The 26,117-nt window shown below is 47.6% G+C and overlaps 1 protein-coding gene across 4 annotated transcripts in view; it reads left to right on the forward strand.

Annotated features, from left to right (window-relative positions):
- Positions 1-26,117, forward strand: part of PUS10 (pseudouridine synthase 10) — a 1,772,971-nt gene that overhangs the window by 509,932 nt on the left and 1,236,922 nt on the right. For all 4 annotated transcript variants that reach the window (XM_069608030.1, XM_069608029.1, XM_069608031.1 and 1 more), the window contains one exon: positions 4,386-4,420. In XM_069608030.1, the coding sequence (XP_069464131.1) occupies positions 4,386-4,420 (35 nt within the window). The remainder of the gene's footprint in view (positions 1-4,385; positions 4,421-26,117) is intronic.

Raw genomic sequence — 26,117 nt, forward strand, 5'->3', positions numbered from 1 at the left:
GCTCAAGACAGACCCCCGTTCAAAGGACACCAATTCACCCAGTGTGCATCCTTTCTGGGCTTCCATCATCGCAAGATAACACCTTTTTGGCCTCAAGCTAATGGGATGATAGAGCGCTTTATGGCTCACCTAAAAAGGGCTCTCCAGATAGCCAAGCTGACGGGGGGCAGCCATATGAACAAGTACTGAACCAACTAATGAGGGACTATCTGATCACTCCCCACAGCACCATTGGGCGAACCCCCTCAGAGGTAATGTTTGGGAGAGACATTCAGACAAGGATTCCTCAAGTCACATCCAGGGAGCCTAGTGCGGATCTTGACAAGGATCTGAGAGAACGAGATGAAGCAAAGGAACGCATGAAGGACTATGCAGACAGAAGGAGAGGGGCGCAAATCCCCCAGATCGAAGTGGGAGAAGTTGTAGCCGTGAAGCAGCCACAGACCCACAAGCACACCTCCATCTTCCAAGAGGAACCGCTGTCTGTCACACAGAAGAAGGGCTCCATGATCACAGCACAAGGCTCGGGGGCTCCATCATTCGGACCTCGTCACATTTCAAGTGCATCCCCTCACCGGGAACGCACAGACTAACTGGACGCGTGGTCATTCCCATTGACTATGCCTCGGACAACCCCTATCGGGGAGATCATGGAGACACGCATGATTCGGATCAGGAAGAGCCTGCGGAGTGCTAGATCAGTGGAAATCCACCAGAGCTCATGAGATCAGGCCCGCAGCGAGCTCGGAACAAGCAGCGCTGCTGGATTGAAGAAATGGGCTAGCGACCCCCCGAAGATGTTCACCTGTTGTGAATACCCTAGTGACTGTTTAAAAAGGGGGGAGATGTCACGTTGACGTTTCTGTAGTTATGGGGGGGTGGGCGTTGGGAGAAGGGAATTGATGCGGGGAACGGGAAGTGATGGGTGGCGGGAGGTGGGGCGGGGCACAATGTTTGGAGAGGAAGAATAAAGAGCACGTTTGAGCACTGGCTCCGTGTCCGTCTCTTTGTGTGTGCCCGCGCAGCGCCCTGGCCCAACCTACGCCGTGACACAAAGGTACTTAATTACTGGATTTTGTTTTCAGGATATTAAGGCCGCCGGAGGCACCATGTTAAATTGCTACATCTTGCTGCAGGTTTAGCAGCTCCTCCCCTCCCCCTTCCAGGCCCTTTCGTATTGTCACTGCCTTTCCCATAAACCACCTTTGGCCACATGTGTTTTTAAATGCATCTAAGCAACATGTGCCGCTTGCAAAATAGAGGGAACAGGATGACCCTGTATTGTGGGTGGCGGGCATGTGCAGTTATGGCTGCTATCAAGTTGGAAATTTCACAACATTGAGAAGCAATTCTAGATCCCACAAAATAATTGTCAGTTTCCCTCAAGTTCGTAATAGAAGATAAATCGTACAGGGGGGCAAGGTAGTCAACATGGAGTTGACTTTCCAAATGTATTAGCTGTATTTATTAGCTTTCGGGCTCACTTCCATTTCACACAGCCTTTGGATTCGCTGCTGTCGTGGACTAGCACGCATGTGCTGTGCCCAGGACCAATACAGAAGGTTCTCCTGCAACTACAGACCGAAGATTCAGTAAAGAAATGTGGGGACTCCCAACCCTTCCAGCTCCCCCAAGACTGTATATTATGTTATATGGCACTTGCATAGCACATACTGCCATTGGTATAGCCTTGAAGCGCTGTTGTGACTAAGAAACGAGAATATATCCCGGGAAGCGATCCCTGGATTGAGTATTACGAAACCCAAAAAGTTGTGTTGAACCAGAGGGTTTTCTTGAATCAATTAACTTTTATTTTTTAGACTTCAAGGACAAGATATCCTGTTGTTCAGTTTCATATCCATTAGTTGGCGCTTTTGAATCATAATGCCTAATAAAGCAGTATCATATTACCAGCAACTTTGTTGTTCACCTTAAACTGATTCTGTTCGACCTTGTGACACTTATTATTCAAATGCTACTCTTGTTTTCAATGAAGTGAACATGTTTATTACAATTCGGCCTGTGGTTTGATACTCTAGATAAAGATTTCCAGTAAATGACTGGCTATAAAACTGATGTAATGCTGTATGGACCACAGAGTTGAAAGGCGAACACAATTCTAAAGGTCAGAATTACTACTTGGCAGTGCAGATAGCTAGCATTACAGGAAATGTGTGTGTTAATGTTAGGGAGAATTCTCTCTTTAGGCTGAATTTCCTAACCTAGTGAGTCCCCCAGCAGCTTTGCTGGATTTCTGGAGTTTGTTTTTTTCTCCTGCCAAGAGTGAGACTCTCTTTCTCCCACTTATGACATGATTTATGGTGTTCCTTTGACTGTTTGTGTTTTATGGGCTATGGGGTCCTTTACTCCATAGGGTGTTTTTACTATGTGTGTTACACAGCACCCTCTGTGCAGTGACACAGGGGTGTCATAGTGACACCCCACCATAGACTCCATACCCTGGGACTGACTACTGTCTCCAGGGCATGTAAAGTCACCATTGGCTTTACTAGTCCCAAATTATTAACAGAAACCGGTACAAACCATCATATTGTGGACGTACTGGTTGGGGCAATTCGATTGCCCCGGGGTCTGTTAGTCGAGGGGGCACGTCTCCATCCCCCCTGATCGAGTTTTGGCTGGTGGCAGTGGATACTACTTTTTATATTCGACCGCAAATATATCCCTATGGGATTTTCCCATTGTTCGAGGCTACCACCTTTAATTATTTAATTCTCATAGCCTCGAACATACCGCCGGTTAATTTAATTAATATTAATTCGCCGGTTGGTATTTTTTGCCAGGACTCGATTCTAAAATGGCGTTTGTGTTCTCTTCTGTGACTCCAACCCAAGTCGAGCCCTTTGTTCCACTCTTTGGAGGGCTTCTCCACAGAAGCCTCCAAAAGTGGTGCCACTCTGTCTGGGTACCACAGGGGGTGTGGGAGGGGGTTTAGGCACCCTGGACTGAGTTACCTTGGTTACTCAAGTCACACTCTGGCTCACCACTTAGCATGTTTGATTGACAGCTAGGCTGAGTGAATGGGGGTGTGCTGCATAAAAGCAGGGCTTTTGGGACTGGAACTTCAGAAGTCGCCACAGGACCTGAGAATCCGCTGAGGGAGAAGCTGAGCTGACTTACCACGACGACACCACTGGTGGAGCCCTGCGGAACCGACTCACCACTTCCCGACGACAGAGAAGATCTCCCGGCTGGAGAGGCTTCTTCCCCTGACTGGTGGGCACAACCAGTTTACCTTCTTCTCTTCGCATCCCAGGCCGTCTTGTGGTCGAATTGCCCGTGCCAAGCACCCCGGCAACCGGATAGCCACTTACCACTGGACCGCGAATAAAAGGGCCGCTCCTTTAACCTGAGAACTCCGCGGCTGGTTTCTTCCCTGGTGCAACGGACTCCTGTCTTCCTCCCCGACGAGATCCTCTCTTCCCCCGGACGAAGCACCGACTTGCATCCGCTGCCAGGAACAACTGACCCCGCTGGAGTATTCTCACCACTTTAAGGTACCATGTCCGCCAGGCCTCCCTTTCTAAAGATTGCTACAAGGTAATAATAATCCCTTAACCTTCTGGACTGGGCTGGCCGCCTTGACCTTCTAACTGGTTCCTTTCTCTGGTCCAACTCTTTTTGAACCTTTTCAAGACTTTTGTGCACTGCAACCGTGTGGACACATTTCGTTTTGATCCTCTTAAAGTGGATCCGGCCTACTGAACTCTAAACTCACGGTTTTACTTTGCCTTCCTCTCTTGTTGTGTTATTGCAAAAGTGTTGGGATCTGTTTCAATTTATACTCTGCTTTTCTCTCCCTTTTAAAACGAATTATTGGAGTGCCATCTGCGTTAAGCACTCACCACTGTCTGAAAATAAGTGGGGCTTTACTAAAGAATTGTCTAATATTCTTTGAAAGGAGTGTATATCTTTTAGTGACCGTGTTTTTGAATTGCTTACTATTAGTGCCTGTGTTTTTCTAGATGTGGTTTTCAATAAATAATTATATCTCTTTTACACCAGGCTCTGGTCAGTGTTTACTTGTACTACTGTGTTCTCTTGATCTATTGTGAATACTCTGTATACTGCCTAACTCTTCTTGAGGGAAGTCTGACTGCTCAGCCACAGCTACCAAGTGAATCTGTGTGGTACAGACTGCTACCAAGTGGGTTTACTGCCAAACACCTGCAGTCTTCAATCTTTTGCAGTGGTCCCAGAGGGAACTGCACAGGTTTCTGCCTAACAGTTAATAAAATGTACCTATAACCAAGATTTTGTTTTTGGGCTTGCTTATTCAGAGATATTGATAAATTCATTGAATGCTTGCTCTTCTACTTTTTCTCTTCCCTTTTCTCCCTGGCTGTGACACGAATGGCCTGCAGCATGCAGCTTGGTTGCTGGTAAAACAGGAAATGGGGTGAGTAGTGAGACCTTTAAGTAATACGTTTCCTTTTATTTTTTTATCAATAACTGGACTGGACTGTAAATCTATTGTATGCCACACTTGCTGATTGGCTCACTTGCTCTGAAAAGGTATTGAGTGCTGAGCATTGTGCAGTTTGTGTCTTGCTAGCATTTACTGATTTTTGGCTAGGGTGAAAGCATTTAGCTGACAGTTATTTTGGCTCAACCACAGAAGTGGCTGGATGAAAAATGCAAGGTGAGTTCAAAGAAGAAGGTACCAGCGCTATATACCAACAAATATGAACTTTGTACAATATCTTTCTAAGTGGACAAAGATCAAGAACCAGTGAGTGTTTGCAGCTTTTTTTTTTATCTTAAATTCACCCTTGATACAGTTAACAGGGAAAAACTATGCTAGCCTATGAGACAGACCCGTAATTTGGTAAATAAATAGCTAACCTGTACTCTAATACTGCTAGAGCCGGGTATCCTCATAATGGCAGATCTGTGTCCCGGTGCCCGTCTTGATCAACCTACATGTTCAAAGCAAAGTGTATTTATTATTAAATGTATTGCTTATTGTGCTAGTGTTCAAGGACATGCGATTCTTGTATGTACGTTTGTATTGTGTAGTTGACGTCTACTGAACAAACAACCTTCTTAAATTATTTCCATAATTTCTTGATTTTTGTAAAGTTTATGAAATGGAGGCTAATGCCGGTATATCTTAGTTCATGTGATGCTGCTGGTGGTTTTTAGAGCTCACATTCACCGTTCTAGCAATAAATACTAAAGTGCTCTATTGTAAATAAAGCAAGAGCGTCCAAGGGGTTTTCACTCTTGTGGATAACATCTACAACTCGCCAGAAAGAAAAAAGTGAGAACAGGCAGTGGATAATAGAAAATTGTGTCCTGCAACGACGGTCCATACCCACAGCCAAATGTGGGAACATGAGGCAGAGTGAAGGAGAGGGAATTGGTGATAGCGCAGAGACCGCCAAATCCCATCTAGTGGACATACTTGGACATGAGGGACAGTTGAGGTCCAATGCTGGCGATAGTGGATGGAATCACCATTAAAATTGACCTTATGCAACTCCGGCTCAGGAAAATTGCGTCACGATTGGTGATGTCGATAAGAGTGGGAGATATGGAGGACTGTACATCAAAGCTGGTATCACTATGGCTGTTAACTCAAACAGTGAAGATCATCGAAGCCCGGATTGAAGACAAGTTAGGTCAGGCAAGGAGTAGTACTCTCTGCATTATTAGTGTACTGGAGACAGGCACTCAAGGACCCATGGAAAAGGCAGTTGAAGCATTAATAAATACAATTTTACTGAATGACTTACTGTCTGATCTGTTTATAATTGAGAGAGTTCATAGGTCACTGGCGGCTAGACTGCCACCAGGTGGGTCTCCGAGACCCATTATAGGGAAAGTCCGGCACCATTGGGACAAAAATAAAATATTATAGGCTGCCGGGGAAGTCAGTGAAATATATTAAACAACGTCATGGTCCATTCTTTTCCAGATCTCATGCCTGCAGTGCAAAAAGCACACAAAGAATTTACACAGGTGAAGCTTACACTCTGTTAGAGGCACATATAGTATGGCATGTTACAACCGACTAAGCTCACAATTCACAACAACAAGGCACACTTCTTTGCACACCCTGAAGCAGTGTCAATTTATGTGGAAACGATCAAGGTGATGACCTGGTGGGATCTAGGCAAGTCAGCATAGCCACACCAGACCCTAAAGACTAGAGACTTGGTAAGTGGCTGCTCCTATATGTTGGCGAAGTTGTTGAGATTTTGTCACAGGAACACTAGGAGGAGCCATGCATGGACTAGAATCACAATTCATCCTGAACTACATTTATACTTCTGGACCATTTGAAATCTGCTAAGATTCACATGTAGTGCATAATCTGCCATGTAGTGGTTGGTGCAGTGTATTACATATGTTTTTATTGAAAATCAAAAAAGGTGGGAACCTGTAACACTGTCCTTACCCTACCTGTATGGGTACCCATGATCATTCACGCAACTACTTCCTCAGATTGATTTTTTCCGCCATCGAGGTTGGATGCAAAACACTGAGTACGCTAGGGTAAGCATGTTGTGATCGAACGCTGAGTCCTAATCGAGGCCCACCTCACTGACCGCTGACATAAAACACAAAGAGAGAGCGGCGCTGCGTACCATTATCAGATGCCAAATCACACGCCGAAATTCGCACCATGCCATAAAGGCGATGCAGTAGGGAGAGCCAGAGAGGTCGACGTTGTGAGACGGGCATGGTATCAAGAGAGAGACAGGCTCAGATATTAGTTTCAAAACCTTTATTTGTTAAGGTTCCTGGCTTAGTGTAATGCCTAACTGACCCTTCCTTTAAAAGGAAGTTTCCCTTAACTGATGTTTCTAAAGGCCGTCAACATCAGATAGTCCAAAATAAGTATGTCTGTCTAAACCTAAACTTGCCCTCACTCTTTACAAAAATGTGATAGGTAGTCTTTAAAAAAGGAAGAAAACAGTGCTTTAACAAAAAATAGGAAACCAAGCTTGGTTTCAGGTGGTCTTCTCACCAGGTGTAGTTCGGACAATGTCACAAAAATAAGTTCAATCAAAAATGGCTGTTCGTAACCTTCTCCACAGAGCCCTTGCAATATCCGCAAATACTTTCAGCGTCTTTAGTTCTTTGGGGTTCCCTTCCCCAAGCTAAAACTTGTTCAAGTTCCAAACACCACAAAAGAAATATAACAACTGGTTTTGAAACTTCTCACGGTTCCCTTCCTCAAGTTTCAATCCTTTGAACATTACAAAACAACAAGTCTCCACCTTTGTTAGGCCTCTCAGGGTTCCCTTCCCAAGCTTAGCCCTTTTTGGTTTAAAACACAAGTTCAGTTGTCAGGATATACCTCTCCTTTCACACCCAATTCACTTGTGGGGTACAATCAGAGACTTTCGAAACCGCCCGGTTCTTTACTCCTTCGTGGGGTGACCACTCTGATCTGTAACTCCTCTTTATTTCTTGCTTCTTCTTTTAAACCTTTCACCTTCAGGTGCTTCCTGCACCCCATCTTGTTCTCCTTCGTTTCTTCCTCTTGTACATTTGCACATTCCCTTTGCTTTCCTTTTTTCCACTGTGCACTCTTGCACCTTCCTTTGCTTTCTTATCATGCCTCTTGCACACTTCTCGTGCTTCCGGCACACTTGTCATGCTGTCCTCTCCTTACCGTGCACCTTCTGCACTCTTTAAAAGTCTGTATTCCACTTTTCCTTCTCCACAGGGTTCAAATGCCTTTCTTTCACTTTACTTTTGTTCTGCGCAGCTAGCGCAACTTCCTTCTCTCTATTTCTTTTTCTGATTATCTCTCACACTTTTCTGTCCTTGAAACGGTTCTTTGTTCTTTCATCGTCAGGCTTTCTAATGTAACGCCTGCCTTTTAAACATGGTGAAAATAATGAAAAAGTTAATTGAATCGAACCCCCATCGGCCCTTTTCCACCCCCCGCCCCGAAAGTAAATTAATGAACGCTTTTGTTATTCTTTCCATGTTTAAAAGGTAGCCGTTAGAAAGCCTGGTGATTACCCTTGAAACGAACATCTGAGTCTGTGTCTCTCTTAATACCATGCCTCGCCACTTTATCTCACGTTCCGCTTCGTGCCGCTTTAACACTGTGGGCCTCATTACGACCCTGGTGGTACGGAGTGAAAGGCGCCTTAAAAGGTGCCGGCGCTGTTCACTCCGTACCGCCGCATTACGAGTTCCCCTCGCGGGACACGGTAAGCAAGCCTGGGAAAGCCGCGAGGGGAAGAGGGAGCAAACAACGGGCCATCTTGTAATGGCCCGTTGTTTGCTCCCTCCCCCATTCCGATTCAGCCCTATGGGGGCTGAAATGGGAATGGGGAAGGACTGTGTCTGGGTCCTTGGAGGGAGGAATTATCGGGCCTTTCGAACTCAGAATGGCCCGGTAAGTCCTCATTCCGAGGACCCGGACCCCGACGCGATTTTGGCGGCAGCCATGCCGCCAATAGCGGCATAGTTACCGCCAAACTCGTAATGAGGGCCTGTGTCTTTCTCCTGCTCCGCTTCAAACGCACGCCCTGTGTTTCCCTCTCTTACTCGGCGGGAACCGTCACGTTGACAAGCGGACCCTCCGGATAAACATCATTGAGGTCGGTGTTTCACCACCTGCCCCTCAGACACTCTTGGGACCGGTAAACGCCCCAAGGGAACGAACATTCTGCCAAACTCCACCAGCAGGAGACAGGCTGCCTTACTCCGTCCCCTTGGAGGCACGGCTCCCTGTCCATGCTGCAACCCCTTTAAAACAGTGGGCCAGCGTCTCGTCACACTGTTCTCCTCCTGGCTTCCAATCCTGCTGCTCTTTGCTCCTTAGCTTCACGGCTCCGGACAGCATCCCTCGCTCACCCCCCTCCTTGTGAAAAACCACACCTTTTTATAGTTGAAAAAACAGTTAAGTAGAGTCAGATGTGTATGGTCATTATTGAGTGCCTGACTCTGCCTGACTCTATTAGTGGGACAGCTTGAGTTCTTTCTAAAGTAGGTTTACCTTACTTTCCCTTATGTTGCTTCTATGGGTAATCTTTACGCTCTTAGTTGCTCCTCCTCTTCTCAGTATTTGTTGGAAATGGGGATGGGGAAATGGGGTGAGATTGAAAATACCCCATGAAGGCTGAGAGAGAGTGGGTCGGGTTATTTTTGGGAATGGGGCAAACCCATGTCTTGCCTTTGGGTATCCTCCTCCTAATCTCTCGTTACCCTCCACTTAGGTGTTCCTCCCTCGCTTTACCACCCACAGGGTCGGGATCCAAAGGCGATGGCCCATCCTTGGCCACCTGAATGGAAGATCCTGATTGAGTAGGTAGGAGAATACCGTCGGGTTTCTCACAATACACACATGTTTTGTGAGAAAATGCCTTTATTCCCCCATTGCTGATTCACCTACACTCACTAGTACTTGCAATCCTGTTTCCTGGCTACCCATTTAAATCCTGCCCTAGGTGCAATACCACATTTGCTTGAACGGTCACGCATCGAGTGTGCAATAACTGTCTTCCAAGGGTTCACGCTCCTCTCCCTGCAAAGCTTTCAAGCTTTATAGACTGAAAATATTAAGAGTGTTCAGCAAAGAGGTGGACAGCCTACGCTATGCAGGCTGAAAAGAAATTGGGCTAATCTGACGCTGCTGCAGAAGATCTCGGGACAGGAGGCGGGCATCGGTTTTGAGAGCGATGCCAAAGAGCAAGAGACGGAGGAAACGCAGTTTCCTCGCCGACCGCCCCCAGCACTATAATGCTGACGTCAGGTTGTGCTGTGGGGACAACCCCTGGCCTCCAGACGGCTGCACATGATCCCAAGCTCAAAGTCAAATTAGACCAACATTGAACAAAACATGCATTCACCAGTTGGTTTACTGGACCGAAAAACTGCATTGTTTCAACACCTACTGTTACAAAAACACACACCGACTCAGCACATAAACCTAAGATGCTGATGCAACAGGGCGGGAGGACACAGAAACACAAGGCTACATTGGAGTACTCGACGACCGCCTCTGAAAAACAGATAGCATTTGAACAAACCTCCAGGACAAAAGGTGTTTCGATGCCTAAAACTCAAAACAGTTTCGACCAATTCAGAGGGTAAGGGACGTAAGTCTATGGCAGGGAAAGGCAGACTTACACCTGCTATGCAGAACAAGGGTAGTACCCTTGCTTCAGGGTCTGATTTAGAAGATAAGGAAGACTTACTCTTAAACCACATCAATTTACGCCACTGGGAACCCCTTGGCTAGAAGAAGGATTACAGTTCCTTTTGGGAAAGATGGAATCCTTCATGGAATTTGTGATAGATTACCCAAAAAGAGGAAGGGGCAACAGGGCCCAGAATGCAGCACTAAGTCACAAAACACTACCAGCCTAAACCAAGCAGACCCATGTGGAGGATGAAGATCTAGTAGAGGAAGACATCTTTTCAGATTTAGATGAGGTTGTGCGAGATGAAGAGGAAACATAAACGGACCAAATGGACTATACTCTTCCTTCCCCAAACCAAGTAGAACCCTCTCCCACAGAGGATCAGGTCTTGTATGCAGGCCTCTTAAAACTGGCAGCTACACGATTTAACATTCAAACAGAAGATCCCAGAGAGGAGACAGACTATTTTTGAGGTGGTCCACAAAGAAAGGGTATCAGTCTTGCAACCCAGGCCATTACTCAAAGGTATACTCGAAAGATTCACCCCATCCTAGGCCAACCCGGTACAAACTAAACCAATTAACCAAGGATAGAGAAGACGTGCAGGTCAGCGCCTAGCGACCCGCTATGGATAAGAGGCAACAGGTAGGCTCTTTAGTAGCAACCACTAAAAGGAAGAGAGGAGGAGCAGCCCCTTTCAACAAGCAAATACCCCCTTGCCAAGAAAAGTAAGGAACTTTACATTTTCGGAAGAAGGATTGCCACTTCTGCATGCCATGAGGTTAGAATTGCCAACGTCACTGCACTCATGGCAAGATACACTGGGGGATCAAGGGGATGAAAGTGAACAACTCACCAACTCACCAGTCAGGTTTCCGAGCCCACAAAATCAACAATGCTTAAGATTATAGCTGAGGGTAAGAACTCAACAAATGCAGCAATTTAAAAATTCTCTGGATGCTGCAGAAACAGCAGAAATAATTATCGCAGGCTATAGCCTAATCAAGACATGCTTGGCTGGGTTTTAAAGCCTGAAACTCAAGCCAATTTAATGGTAAATCCCAAGACGATAACTGTCTCTTTGGACCACCTGTAGATGACGCACTAGAGAAGGCTAAAAAAAGAGCACAACACTTAAAAAAGACTAAGCTAAATATCTGGAACATCCAACAGAGGGGGATCGTTCGGAGGCACGCGGCCCTTTCGAGCACATCCATACAACCTAACACCAAGCCATTCAAACATACAGCATGGTTCCCCGAGTTTCCAAAGCCCCCTACACTCAGGGAACTAGTGGATAATCAGCCATGCAACACCCCCGCAGAGGACAGCACATGGCAGAGGGCAAGCCTCTAGAAGTACAGCCCCAGCAGCAAAATGACTGCCCAATAGTGGTCCCCTCCCATACAACTCCAGTAGGAGGTCACATAACATCCTATAACCACATCTAGAAGGGGATAACATCAGACAAGTGGGTACTAAGCACAGTGTAAGAGGGTTACTGATAAAAGCTTCAAGCTTTTAACACAACCATGCAATCAACAACCATGATAGAGTACAATACCACAGGAACATCTAAACTCCCTACAGAAAGAGATCCAGGCGCTCATCCTAAAGGGAGCAATAGAAGAAGTAACAAGGAGAGAGGTAAATGCAGGAATATACTGTTTATTTTCTGATACCTGAAAAGGAAAACACAACTGAGGCCAGTAGTAGATCTAAGACGCACAAAACATTATTTATTGTATTTAGTTCATTACGAACTTTTACAATTTCATTTGTTTACAATAAATCAATCGCAACTGATAAATCATAACGCGATATTAAGATAATTACTTTGTTCACTTAAAGAGAAAAAAAACTAAAATATAGATAAAAGAATCATTAAGAATAGCTTATAGAATAAGGTACTATATCTCTACTTAAGGTTGCTTGACCACTTAAAAAAAGCATAGCTAGAAAAGGAATTAAAAAAAGGAGAAAGAAAATAAAATATTTTAACAGCTGGAGCCAGTTGAGATGATGTGCCATCACATGATACTCGAAACAGTGACTATCAGCCTAAATAGAGATACTCAGCAAAATTTCAATCCTAAACCAAATTCTGAACATTGATATGAATATTTTTAGGTTGTAAGAATTGACGCTGCAATACCAAAACATTGAGTCCTTGACAAATGCAATGTCATGAACATAGTTACCATAATGCATACAATAAAGTGCTGACAAAGATGGACAGGCTTGTCAGCAGATGACAAGCTGTCTCGGTCAGCTGCCATATTTTTACACGCCCAACAGTATCTTTCATTAAAGGGCAATTGGCTGTAGCATCCTTTATTGTCAATACTGGTAGATTGTCTATCCTCAAGAGGAGAATTAAACGTCTGAGTCTGCTGGAGGGGCACAAAATCATGTAATTCTGGGGGTTCTTAAATGTATATAACATGTGATGAACAAATTGATACTTTTTTAATTTGCCCAGATGCTCATAACTTTCCAGCTAGTCCCAGAGATCTACCCTCTTAGACAAAGCTATTTTCATAGAGGCCCCGGATTCCCTCCATTTGCTAGACCAACATATTTCGTTGTAAAAGTGGTCCATGGTCTGCTTCAGAGGATATTCAAAGGGCGCCCTTAACATTTCTTGATGAATAGAGGCCAGTAAAGGGTTCGTCAGATTGTTACTCAGTTTTCGATACAGCTCTGCTCTCCTTTTCAGCACGATTGATTTCAAGGACACTAGACCAAGTTCAAGTCTAATAATCGCCATGGGGATACATTGGGGAAGACCCAGTATCCTCCTCCAAAGTGTACCCTCCAACACTTCAAGCCATTTTAAGTCGATAGACAGCAGTGCCTCCAGGCCGTAAACAACCATGGGAACAAACACCTGCATATAAAGTTGACGAACTCCCTTGATGGTGTAGCCACAGTTCTTGATGGTAAATTGATGGATCAGGGCTGTTATCTGAGCGGCTCTATTTGAGCGGGATTGTGTGTAGGATGTGTAATCTCCTCTTGTGTCGAATTCCACTCCCAGATATTTATAAAGAGAGGTGTATTTTATTTCATGGTCTTGTATTATTAGTCTAGGACGTGCAAACTTTTTTCCTGAAAATACCATGAGTTGTGTCTTTTCAAGGTTTATAATCGGACCATTGAGCTCTGCGTATCCCCACAAAGCATTAGCCGACCTTTTTATCCCACTGAATGTATGATCTAGGATTATTAAGTCGTCGGCATAAGCGAGTACGGGACAATGTGCGGTACCAATTGTGGGAGGGGGGCAGTTATGGACTGAGCATACCGCTGTAGGAATATCATGGGTGTATAGATCATATAGGAAGGGAGCCGTAACACAACCCTGCTTAACGCCCCTATTCTGGCTAATTAAATTGGTCATGTTGTCCTGAGAGTCCAACTTAAGTCTTGCAGTGGTGTTATAATGAAGTAACTTCAGATAATAGAGAAGTTCGGCAGGGCAGCCCAAAAGTTCCAGTTTTGCCCATAGTTTATCCCTTGGCACGAGATCAAAGGCTGCTCGAAAGTCAACCTTGCCCGAGTGCGGAGGAGATCTAGAATGATCAAGTTTTGGGAAGTGGTATAGCTTTTCCTAAAGCCACTTTGGAACTTGTTCGGTATGCCCGCTTCATCAACCCACATTTCCAGCTTCTCCAGTAATAGCGATGCGAACAGTTTACCAGTACAGTGCAGCATTGAACGTAATCTATAATTACTAGGATCCATCCTATGTCCACTCTTAAATATTGGAATTCAAAAAGAGGTTTGCCAGGAAGCTGGTATTTGGCCCATTGCCATAATTTTGTTAAACTGGATTTTTAACAACCGGGCCCAAAACTCTGGATTACTTCGCAAAACAGCGTTTGCCAGACTGTTGGGGCCCGGAGCTCTAGAGGATTTCAGACCTTTAATCTTTATAATTAGTTGATCCGTAGAGAACATGAACAGAAATTTTGGGGGAACAATGGTCGCTGACTTCTGCACCTCGGTTTCAACAGGTGTTAAGAGGAAATTGGTCCACTGTTGCACGCCCATTGGATTAATCATTGGGGATTTCCCCTTGCCTCTTGCCTCTCCCAGGAGGTTCCAGATACTACGGGTGTTCTTTGAACACATGGTCTGAACCATTGTCTGCCATCTACCGATCTTCTCCATTCTACGCGTTGACTTAAGCCAGGCATTATATTTGTTCTTAAGAGACCTGCATATTAATTTATAAGTGTCGCAGGCTAAGTGAGACCTTTTGTCTTTGCGAATCGCGGCCCTGAGATCTCTCTTTGCGTCTCGTATGCTCTTGTCGAAGGGTTTGCTCTGGATGCCTTTACAAACCTATTGATGGAAGCAGTGGAGTGAGAGGATGTGAACGTGGCAATCCACCTTTCGATTTCGTTGACTGATAATGCAGCAAAATGTTGATCAGCATTGGGTAGATTGACATCCCCGGTATGAGCCGCGTTGTTGATGTTTGAACTATCCCAGCAGATACGAGTCCCAGCCTGATTAACTGTCATATTGCCCAATGACTTGGCAAATTAAGTTTTAACATCAGCGCTAAATGTTAAGGTAAGTATACAATGGTCACTCCAGGAGTTCGGGGTAATCTTAAGTCTTTAACTTGGGAGACGATGTCAGGGCTAACAAGTACATAGTCTAATGTACTTCATGCACGTCCATTGCTCCAGGTGAATTTCCCTGGATTATCGCTGGGCGTCCTGCCGTTAATGAGTTCCAAATCCCATGTGTCGAAGAAATTTGACCAGCCTAGTCCTTCATAATCTGCCAGATTGTAAGGCATGACGCTTATAGGGGTCAATAAGGGGTTACTCGTTGGAGCCGCCACAGCTGTCATGTGGCAGTTGAGGTCGCCGGTAAAAATAACTGATTTCTTTCCAGTAATAATTAACCATTGCGTAAGGAGGACGTGAAGGGCCTCCTGTAGAGCCTCTCTAAATTTAGCACCAGGAGGATTAGGTATGGTAATTAGCAGAAATCTTTCTGATGGACCATCTAGAGACCCTTCGAGTTCAATGGCTATGATGTTGTCTTCTTGTTTCGTATTCAGACGGCTAGACTGGATAGCATGTCTGACTCCCACAATCAGACCTCCATAAGGTCTGCCATAGTCTCCTTTTTTAGCAAAAGACTGGTAGATCAAATAACCATCGAGGATAACTGGGGAAATGAGCCAAGTTTCTTGCAAACATATGCAGTAGTGATCAGCTAAAAGAGAGAAAGACCCATCAGGTGACAGTAGGTGGTTAAAGCCTCGACAATTCCAGGAGGCGATAGTGTAATCTCACTGTTTTTTTTATAACCGATGGAAGTGATATGGTCAGCCAGGATAACACTCTCTGGATGTCTGCAAGTTGAACTTGTTGTCTGTAGGTAAAAATGATACTTCAGCGTTTGCTTTCTTCCCTTTGTTGTCAATTGTGGGACAACTTGAAGCAACCCTTTCAGGGTCAGCATCAACTTCTATGTCCACCTCTAGTAAACTCTCCCTGTAATTTCTCAGCATTTGAGCAGTAGATAAAAACTTGCAGTGAATAGCTTAGACGTTAGTGTTTGTCACATACAAGGTTTCAACAAACTCGAAATCTTCTGATGTAAGGACACGTAGCTGAGGTACTGGATGAAGTGTAGTCATGAGTTTGGATCTTGTGAGCCAACAGCTCTTTGTTGATGGAGGTTTTTTTATAATGCAGACGCTTTTGCCTAAAAAGACAGTTTGGTGATCAATGTAGTTAGCTGTAGGCTTGGCATTATCCTGTTCCAGTAAGGCGGCTTTTACATTTTTAATAGCTGTTTTGTTTGGAGTTGAGATCTTCTCCGGTTCGTTGTTTAATTGTGAGGGCCCCAGCTCGAGTATCTCATCAGCGTCTCTGAAGGATTCATTCACTGCATCTGGAATAAGCCAGCTGGTCAATCTTCCAGGGCCATTAGCTTTTCACTTTTTTGCCCTGGTGGCTTTCTTTTTGGCCTTCTTGGTAAGAATAGTAGCAGGCAGAGAGGAGGCCGCCACACAGGGCTTCTTGCTCATTGCCGCTCTCTTAGCAAGTCTGCGATGGGTACGTGAACAAAATACTACAGAAATGTCTGCATCTTTGGAGACAGGCTTAGAAATCAGAACAGGTTGATTCCAAGATGGCCGCGTAGAGGTTCCCCGCACTCCCGTCCGACCTGTCATCGCCTGCCTGCCAGCATCGAAAGCAGCCCTCCCCGGCATCTGGATTTGGCAGCGGGAGGTCCTTGGTGCGGGAGACAACAGCGCGCACTGTGTGCAGCTCTGGGGGTGCTGTGCCCGGCGGAGCTGGGGCGACGGCGGTCGGGTGGCCCGGGCCCGGCGCTGCGTCTGCCGTGAGAGGGGAAGAGACACCCCGCGGCACCTGAAGCGTTCCTGGGAGGCTCCGTCGGGGGCTTGCGGCGCTGCGGTCACCTCGCACTCCGGCCCCCCCACAGGAAAGAAGTTGGATCGCTCCTGCTCGCCGGACGCTAGTGAGGGGAGCGAGCGACCCACGGAGCAGCCTGGAAGAGCTCCGGCAGCGGGTGTGCTGGAGTGCAGTGGTCCCTTTCGGGGATCATAGAGGAGGAGGCGCGCCCGCCTTGATCTGTCGCGGGGCAGCTGGAGAAGAGGGACACCCTCCAGGACTGAAGGTGGGAGCGGCTCCTGGGACCTGGGGTGTGCGGCGCTGCCGCTGGTGAGGAGGGTGGAGCGGCGCGCCCGGTGCAGTATTGGGCCCAGACTATTGGAGGCCACAGCCCTCGGGACCGAGGAGGATTGCCGGATCATCGCCGGAGAGGGGCCCCCCCATTGGTCTTTGGACACGCGCTGGAGAGCAGTGGTCCCATTCGGGGACTGGAGAGGAGAAGGGGCGCCCGCCTTGATTTGCTGCGGGGCAGCTGGGGAAGGGGGCACCCTCCTGGATGGAAGGGGTGAGGATGCACTGGGAGGGTGTGAGGACCTGGGGAGCCTGGGCTTGCGCACTTGGAGATCCCATCCGGGAGCAGGGTGCCTTGACTGGTGAGCCCGGTGAGGCCCCTGGGACCCGGAGTGTGAGGTGCTACCGCTGGTGAGGTGTGTGGAGCGGTGCAGTGACTGGGCCCATACTGTTGGAGGCCGCTGCCCATGGGTCTGAGTAGGACTGCCTGATAACCGCCGGGGAGTGGCCCCCCACTGGACATTGCAACAAGATTTGGAGCAGCGTCACAGCCCGGACCTCGGCGCTTGGCTGATGTTGCGTCGGCCTGGGGGGCTCCTGATTGAGGACACTGGATGGAGAGGGGGGCCCCAGAAACGCCCAGGGAGTGAGGCCCGACTGAAGCAGGTGGAGAGATCTGCTGTCTGGCCCTGGGAAGGTTGGGATTTCCCTGCATACTATCTGCCCTTCGATCAGTGATTCCGTCTTGGCCGCGCCGTCTCACCAATAATCTAGCTCCCAGTCTTCTGGAGGGGGGGGGGCCCTCTGTCAAGAAATGTCTAGGAGCAAAGCAAAGGACTGCTCATCTCAGGGGAAGATCCCCAAAAAGGTCACAGACGGCACTCTCCCAAAACTTTGGACTAGGGAGTCTGATGTGGCTAGAGCACAAGAGTCGACCCAGGTCCCTGGTGACATCCCCCTAGCGACACCCCGAGAAATCCAAGACAAGCCGATAACCCAAGCGATGTTGACACAGTTCATGGGTGAACTGGTGGAGAAGATCACGGCAGCGGGACAACAACAAATGGACAAGTTGCGTGAAGATTTGGCTGAAGACCTAAGGGAAATCAAAAGGGATGTAAATAAGGTTGAGGAGAGGGTGGACATTAACGAGCGAGCCATCCAGGAGCTCACGGAGGATGCAAGAAAAGTGGACAATTTGCTGTAGACTTTGGCGGTGGCCACGCAAAATTTAGAACTACAAGCGGAAGATCTGGAAAACGGATCGAGAAGGGCGAACATTAGAATCAAATCGCTGCCGGAAGATGTCCAGGATCAGGAGCTGGCCCCGGTGTTAAAAGAAATATTTGTGGACATGCTAGACGCGGGCACAGACCTAGATATGCAGTTCGACAGAGTCCATAGGGTGGGACCCCGTAGGCTAGAGCCAGTATCCAGACCGCGCAATGTGCTGGTGACTTTCCACAAGTATGCGGTCAAAGAGCGGATTATGGAAAAGGCGAGAAAGTCTGCCCCCGTTATATATAATGGCCATGAGATCTCCCTTTACCAAGATTTGGCAAAGATTACACTAATTAAACGGAGACGGATGGGCCCGGTTTTGTCATTTCTTAGATCGCAACAAATTCGGTATAGGTGGGCCCATCCCATAGGATTATCGTTCACCTGGCAAGGGGCCCATCATAAAATCACGCCGTGCGAGCAGGGGATGACCCTGCTGGGATTGGAGGACCAGGCCCCCCCCCCCCACACCGAAGGAACTGGAAGCTCAGCCGGCGCGCCGCAAACCATGGGAATGGTCCACTACCAAGCATAGCATAGGAAAGGAAGGAAGAGAGCTATGGACTTGGTATCTAAGGAAATGACCAATGGTGAAGTCCGGGAACCCGCGTCTGGTCGGGGGAGCACTAGGGCCGCCCCATAAGATCTTCAATGGTGAGGAAGTGTCCAGAACTGGAGCCCGGGGAGGGCGCTAGCGAAGTTCGTTCAGATGTTGTTGTAGGGCAGTTTTCTTTTTTCTTAGTCTTGTAAGGTTGTTCAGGTCTGGGAGGTCTTGGAATGGGAATGGGTTTTCCCACGTGGGGAGTTTCTGGGTTTGGTATTGAGATCGGCTCTCGTGGTGGACTCGCGAGGGGGGGCCGAGGGCCAGTCGTTCTCGCCTAGAGGGGGGGTTAGGGGGGTTGGGGGGTGTGGGGGGGAAATGGTTTCAAGGTTCAGGTTGGCACAGCTCAAACAGCGAAGTATGGGGAAAGGGCTGCTTGCATATGATAAACGGGGATGGGCTCAGTAGCCCCAATATGACTGGTGAAACTTTACTTGAAAATGACCTATGGATAGCCAAGAGGCATTAAAGTTTCTTTCCCTAAATGTGAACGGCCTCAACTCCCAGGTGAAGAGGAGCAAGGTGGAGAGGTTTCTTAGGAGGGAACAGCCCGTGCTGGTGGCACTGCAGGAGACCCATGTACACACTAAAGACATCCATAGAATTCGATTTTGGGGTTATTCCCAAGTGGTTAAGGCTACCCAGGCAAGCAAAAAGGGAGAGTCTTGATAGCTTTGGGGGACGGGTCGGGTCTGACTATTGGGGATCGGCAGAAGGACCAACAGGGAAGGTATCTGGCGGTGCAAATTGAGGGTAGAGAAGAATCTTTCACAGTAGCGATTATTAATGCTCCAAATCAGGCGCAAGACGCCTTTATACAAAATTCTCTCACTCGCCTAGGGAAATTTGCACGGGCGAACATCCTCTTGATGGGGGACTTCAACATTGGCTGGAACCCTTCCATCGACAGGAGTTCATCCACATGGGAGACTCAGGGGGGACCGTCAGGAGACCTAGTGAAAAAAATTCGAGACTTGGCCTTGGTTGACACATGGCGGGAGCTCTATGGACAGGCTGATGGCTACACCTTTTATTCGCATGCCCACAGGTCTCACTCGAGAATCGACTATATCTGGATCTCGAATCCACTAATGGGAAGGGCAATATAATTGGAGGTGGGAGCGATCACCCTTGGCGATCATGCACCGCTAAATCTGCTTCTAGCTAAGCCCAGGGGACCCCCAGGTATTTGGAAATGGAGATACCCGGTCTCATTGTTTAGGGACCCGCTCTTGGTCAGGGAAATGGAGCAGGAAATACTGCATTATATGGATTATAACACATGGGAGGATACGACCCCCCCCAGATTTGGTGGGACGCCCTTAAGGCCATAGTGCGGGGTAGGATCATAGCAGTCAAGGCTAGAAGGGAACGGGAACTAATGTTGGAGGAGCAACAGTTAGAAGCTAGACTTAAGGAGGTCATGGTCCGGATGGGCCCTAGGATGTCGGCAGCTGTCAAAAAGGAGTATAGGGCAGTGAGAGGCCAATTGAACCTCATACAAACAAGGGTGGCCGAGCGCAATCTCCTTGGGTTACGACAAAGGTTTTACATCAAGTGCAATAAAGCTGACCGATTGCTGGCCAGAAAATTGCAAAAGGAGGCAGGAGACAAAACTATATTAAAAGTAAAGGGGGAGGGAGGGGTCATGCTCACATCGAGCTCAGGTATTGAGGGGGAATTCACAAAATACTATGCGGCCCTTTATAGTTCCAGTTACCCAGATGGAGCTGATCAGGAAGCATATTTACAGGAGGTTAGCGTTCGGTGCGTTTCGCAGGAAGATAGGGATCCGCTGGATGTCGAGATATCAGTTGACGAAGTGCGGAAAGTTATTAACCATCTTCCGACTAGTAAGGCCTCAGGCCCTGATGGGTTTGTCACTGAATTCTATAAAACCCATAAAGAAGTGTTGATTCCCATCCTAACCAAATTTAAGGGTAAGGATCCGACGGATTGCGCATCCTACCGTCCAATTGCATTAATAAATGTAGACGCTAAGATATATGCTAAAGTGTTGGCTAATCGCCTCGAGAGTATCTTACCTAAACTTATAGATAGAGACCAATCATGATTCATAAAAGGCCGACAAACTTCAGACAACGTCAGGAGACTCGCTCACCTGATCGAAAAGGCCCAGAAAAAGGATATACCGCCCCTTCTTCTGGCAATTGATGCCGAGAAGGCTTTCGATCGGGTCGAGTGGGAGTTTCTGTTTGCGGTCTTAGGCAAAATGGGGTTTGGCCCGGGCTTTATTTCATGGGTTCGGGCATACTACCAGAACCCAGTTATACGGTTGGCCATAAATGGCCAGGTTTCCACCCCAATACGGGTGGGAAGAGGCATTAAGCAAGGTTGCCCGATGTCGGTGCTTCTTTATGCTCTCCACTTGGAGCCGTTCTTGGAGGTGGTGCGAGTGGCTGAAGATATCAAGGGAATCCTGTTTGGGGGCGAGATTCATAAGATTGCAGCAGACGACATGATCCTGTCATTGACCCATCCGATCACCTCACTACGAGCAGAGGCCAGAGAATTGACTAGATTTGGCCAAGTGGCTGGCCTGAAAATTAATCACTGTGCCACCCGCCGACGTCCGAGACCCAAGGAAGGCCTACGATTACAGATGGGTCGATACCTTGTTGAGATATCTGGGGGTCAACCTGACCAAGTCGGTGGAGCAATTATATGTGGCAAACTACCCTCCGCTCCTTCAGAAAGTCAAGTCGAAGCTAGTGGATTGGGGTTCCCTGGAGATCCCGTGGTTGGGTAGGATTAACACGCTGAAGATGGCAATCCTGCCGCTGCTCCTCTACCACTTTTCAGTTTTGCCGGTCGGTGTCCCGCCAACCTTTTTCAGGGCCTTGCAAAGAATAGTCACTAGGTTCGTATGGAACCGAAAGCGCCCGAAGGTGGCGGCTTCCATTATGAAAGCCTTGCTGGATCGAGGTGGAGTGGGGCAGCCGGACTTTCGAGTGTATTATCTAGCGGCACAGATTAGGGTGATTAGGGACTGGCAAAGAAATGACAGGGACAAGGTGTGGAGACAGATGGACAGAGCAGTAATAGGAAAGGACCTGGAAGGGGTGTTGTGGATACCGAAGTGTGATAGGCCAGTTAGAATGTGCTGTAGTGTAATAACGGGGACTAAAGGGGACGCCTGGGACCAAGCAATTGAGAGGGCTCAAATCACCTCTTTCCCCTCACCGTTCTCGCCCCTGCACGGTAACCCACAATTCTCTCTGGCGGCAGCAAATGAGCCGGACTTTAATCCTTGGTTTCAGGGGGGCTGTAGGATGCTACGGGATATGATAGTGGGGGGAGAGGTGAAAGACTTGGAAAAGTGCAATAAGGACTTTGGGGTGGGGGAGTAACAGAGGTTTTCCTATCTTCAGATTAGACATTGGATCTCCCATCCTTTAGTAAAACAAGCGGGGTCTCGATCCCTTACCCAGTTCGAGAAGTACCTCCATACGGATACGGGTGATAGAGGGGTGGTCTCGTCCATTTATAAACTCATAAAACGGGAGGAAATTGTACACTCCGGAGCTTATATGAGCAAATGGGCGCAGGATCTAAACGAGGGCATAGAAGAACAGCAATGGATTAAACTGTGGTCCCAAGTCCCGAGACTAGCAAGATCCCTCCAAATTCGTGAGATTTGGCTGACGCTGGTACTGAGATGGCATCTAACCCCTCTCAGGTTAAATAAAATATACCCCAAGATCTGTTTGTTGGAGGGAATGTGGCGCAGTGGGCTCTTGGGCACACATTTGGTGGGAATGCCCAAAAATTGGTCCCTTCTGGTCTTTAGTTCAGCGGGCAATCGCCCAGGTGGTGGAGATCCCACAGGGAGGTAGCAGGGCGTGGGACTTGCTAGGCCTTAATATTGTGCTCACAACGCTGCCAACCAGAGCAGACCGCAAATTGTACAGGATAATGATGATGTCAGCAGCATTAGACTTCGCCAGGAAGTGGAAGTCAAAGGACCCTCCACAGGAACACGAGTGGGTAGCAAATCTGTGGGCTCTGGTGGCAATGGAATGGCTTACCTACTCGATCCAGGGGTCTCGCAGGCGATTTAATTCAGACTGGGCCAACCTGTTGACATTTTTAAAGGCCGGAGCCCGCCGAGCATGGTGCCCTAAGGCCATGCAACTATTGGGCATTGTACAACCTCAAGATGAACTGGACTTGTGAAGGCTTGCATTCTGTTCTCTTCAAGATCACTTCACCTGGGATGCGGGGCTACTGGGCTGTATTCATGAGAACAATGTACCTGATTTATCTCTTTAACCTGCTCTGTTGCCAAACCTGTATGTTTTCAGGGGGGAAGGGCAGATGGGGGGGGGGGGTGGAGGGACAGAGGGACAAGAGGGATTTCTGTTATTGGTTCATTCAAATGCTAATAAAAAATTATTGGAAAAAAAAGAAATCGGAAAAGGTTATGTGGAGCCACGAGCTGTTGAAGAGAAATGTATTACTTCCTCTTCTCGGTTGAAATTGTTCACCGGGGCCCTTGATGAAGTGTTTAAGGTATTCTCCAACGACCACACATTTTCAAAAGTATTTTTAAGGCAAATTGTAAGGAGGCCATTGATGATTGCAACTCAGCCAGAGCTGTTGGGTTAGACAGTGAGACTTCACTGGTCTCAATACCGCTTCCAATGATGGAAGGATCTTGGTGGATAACTAGATTAGGAGATGCCGAAAGCCTACTAATATTCTCCCTTAGGCAGGGAAGAACAACTGTATTTGAGTCAAGAGAATTTATCAAGGCTGGAGTTATCGATTTCTGCATTGATAGACATAGTTCGAGAAGTGAATTGTTGTCAATATCTCCGTAGCTAGTAATATCATGGAGGGCAGTTTCCTCAATGTTTGTTGTGACATTCCTAACTAGGTCATTAATGGGAAAGAATTCGGTTATGGCTCCTTTAGTAGATGGCGCTTGTTTTTTAGTTTTAGATTTGCCCATTTTGCCACAATTAGAAGACTGGGCTGATTTATTGTCTCGCTTGCGCAAGTTGTAGGTGATTAGATGCCCCTTCTTGGCCAATGCCATATAGATCGCAACCTCGTATTTCTCTCTCGATTCAAATTTCTTAATTTGGCTAAAATGTTATCTGAAGTACTTGGAGGAGAAGGTACAAATAAGCTGTCACTAAGGGCTGCTCTATTACATATGCCAAGAAATGTGTACTTTGTGCACATGCAGGTAAAGGCCATCTGGTGAGGGGAAGCGGAACTCAGCAGGGGAGTGACAAAAGGAAGAGGAGTGAAGGCAGAAGGACCTTACCGCCAAGGGCCACAGTCATTGGGCGCCCGTAGTAATCGTGGTATATAAAGCCCGCAGAGTACAATTACATGCTGTGTTGCACACAGTGCTATCTCCATGGCGCCCTGGACAGTGCCGTGCTGAGACTATGGGTCAATGCAGTCACGGCGTCCTTCTTAATCAGAGGGCGCCGTCACGCTGTACAATAAAGCGGCGTTCCTGGCTGGTGATAGAGGGCTAAAAGGGGAAAGGAATGGGGAAAGTGGGGAATGGGGGAAGGGGGGGTGTGGGAGGGAAAAAAAGCCTTCACTCCGGCAGACCAGCCACCTATGGCTACAGACTGGAGGTGTGTCGTGGCAAGCGGCGAGCGATGGCAGGAAACACTTACTGCTCCTCTCGCTTCCGCCGCTCTCCGTGCTGCAGCCTCTCCACTCTGGGGCTGCTTCCTACATCCCAGGTCCCCGCAAATGGCCTAGGCTTGGCCCAGCTCCCTCTCACAACACACGCAGTACCTGCTTGCGCTTGAACTCACTCGAGCTCACTCTCGAGGGTTAGAGGAAAGAACTCGCTCTCTCGGTCGTCGGACGTTGAGTCAAGCTGCACCTCCAACATACAACAAACAGAGTACGTAGCAGGCCGCTTCCGACTCAGTGAATTCCAGATTCCAAGACGCACAAAACAAATGCATAAAACCCAAACAATTCAGGTTGACCAGCCTGCAAGAGGTCATACCTCTCTTGGGAAGGGGAATTTTTACGACATCAGATTTGAAAGATGCCTACTTTCAGATATTCAATGTTCTAAGGTAATCGAAAGTACATCAGATTCAAGATACTAAACAAACACTACCAATTCAAAGTCTTTCCTTTTTGAATTGCATCAGCACCTCGTGTATTCCCTAAGGTGCTAGCAGTGGTCGTGGCACATCTACGCCGCAAGGCAATCCCAGTGTACCCTTACCTAGACGATTGGCTTATAAATGGAACGGACGCAAAGGAGTGTCTAGCGCACACTCAACACACTGGAAACCTACTTCACAGCCTAGACTTCTCGGTCAATGAGAAGAAGTCAATCCTCATTCCAAGCAGAGTAAAGGTATCCTAGGAGCAGTTCTAAATGGGAGGAGTTTTTTTTTGGTGTAGGGAGAGAATTGTGGATGAGAAGAAGTTGGCAAAATCAGAGGGAGCGAGAGAAGAGTTGGCAGTGGGATCAGGAGTTGGAGGGGAAAGAAGGCGAGCAAGGGTTTGGAAAATTCAGCGGGGGTGTGAGGCTTGTGAGTGGAGAAGGTTAGGGTAGTAGGAGCGTTTGGCTGATTTGAGGCAAGAGTCGTAGAGAGAGTGATGTGCCAAGTAGGAGGATTGATTAGACAGAGAAGGGGATTTGAGCCAACGTCGTTCGAGGCGACGAAGGAGACGATGCTTGGACAGAGGTGAGAGGAAAGCCAGGGTCGGGAAGGTTTGCGAGAAGGGTGGAAGGAAGTAAGAGGGTAGAATTAGTTGAAACTGGAGGAGATAGAGGAAGACAGTGCACAGAGGGCGTCATTGACCGAGAGAGAGAAGTCGGAGAGAGGGCGAAGGGAAGAAGAGCAGGAGTTGAAGAAGAGGCAAGGGTTAAAGTTGCAGAGGTTGCAACGAGAGAAGGAGGGAGGGGAGGACAAAGAGGAGGGGGGAGTAAGGAAGAAGGAGAGTAAGGCATGGTCAGAGAGATAGTTGTGAAGAGAAGAAACAGGTGAGGAGGAGTATGTTGAGATAAAAATAAGATTGAGAGTGGAGCCAGAGGAGTGGGTTGGAGGAGTAGGGAGGGGAGAGAGGAGATAGGATTCTAATATGGAGAGGAGAGGGGAAGATTGAGAAGAGTTGGAGAGGGGAAGGTTGAAATCACCGAGAACTGAGAGAGGAGTGGGGGAGGGGGAGATGAGAGAGAGGAGGTCATCCAGGTCCTATTAAAACGAAGAGAGGGGGCCAGGAGATCTATAAAAAATTAAGAAGGAGATTGCATGAGGGTAAGTGAAGGATTTAAATAGATATGCGAAGGAAGGGAAGGTAGAGAGAGATAGGGTAGGGGTAGAGGAAAGACATTTAGGGTGGTAGTTGAGACCCATACCGCGACCAGAGGGGCGTGAGACATGAGGGAAGGAGGAAGAG

This window comes from Ambystoma mexicanum, chromosome 4q, assembly GCF_040938575.1.
Source record: "Ambystoma mexicanum isolate Mex_15411 chromosome 4q, UKY_AmexF1_1, whole genome shotgun sequence".
Taxonomy (NCBI): Eukaryota; Metazoa; Chordata; class Amphibia; order Caudata; family Ambystomatidae; genus Ambystoma; species Ambystoma mexicanum.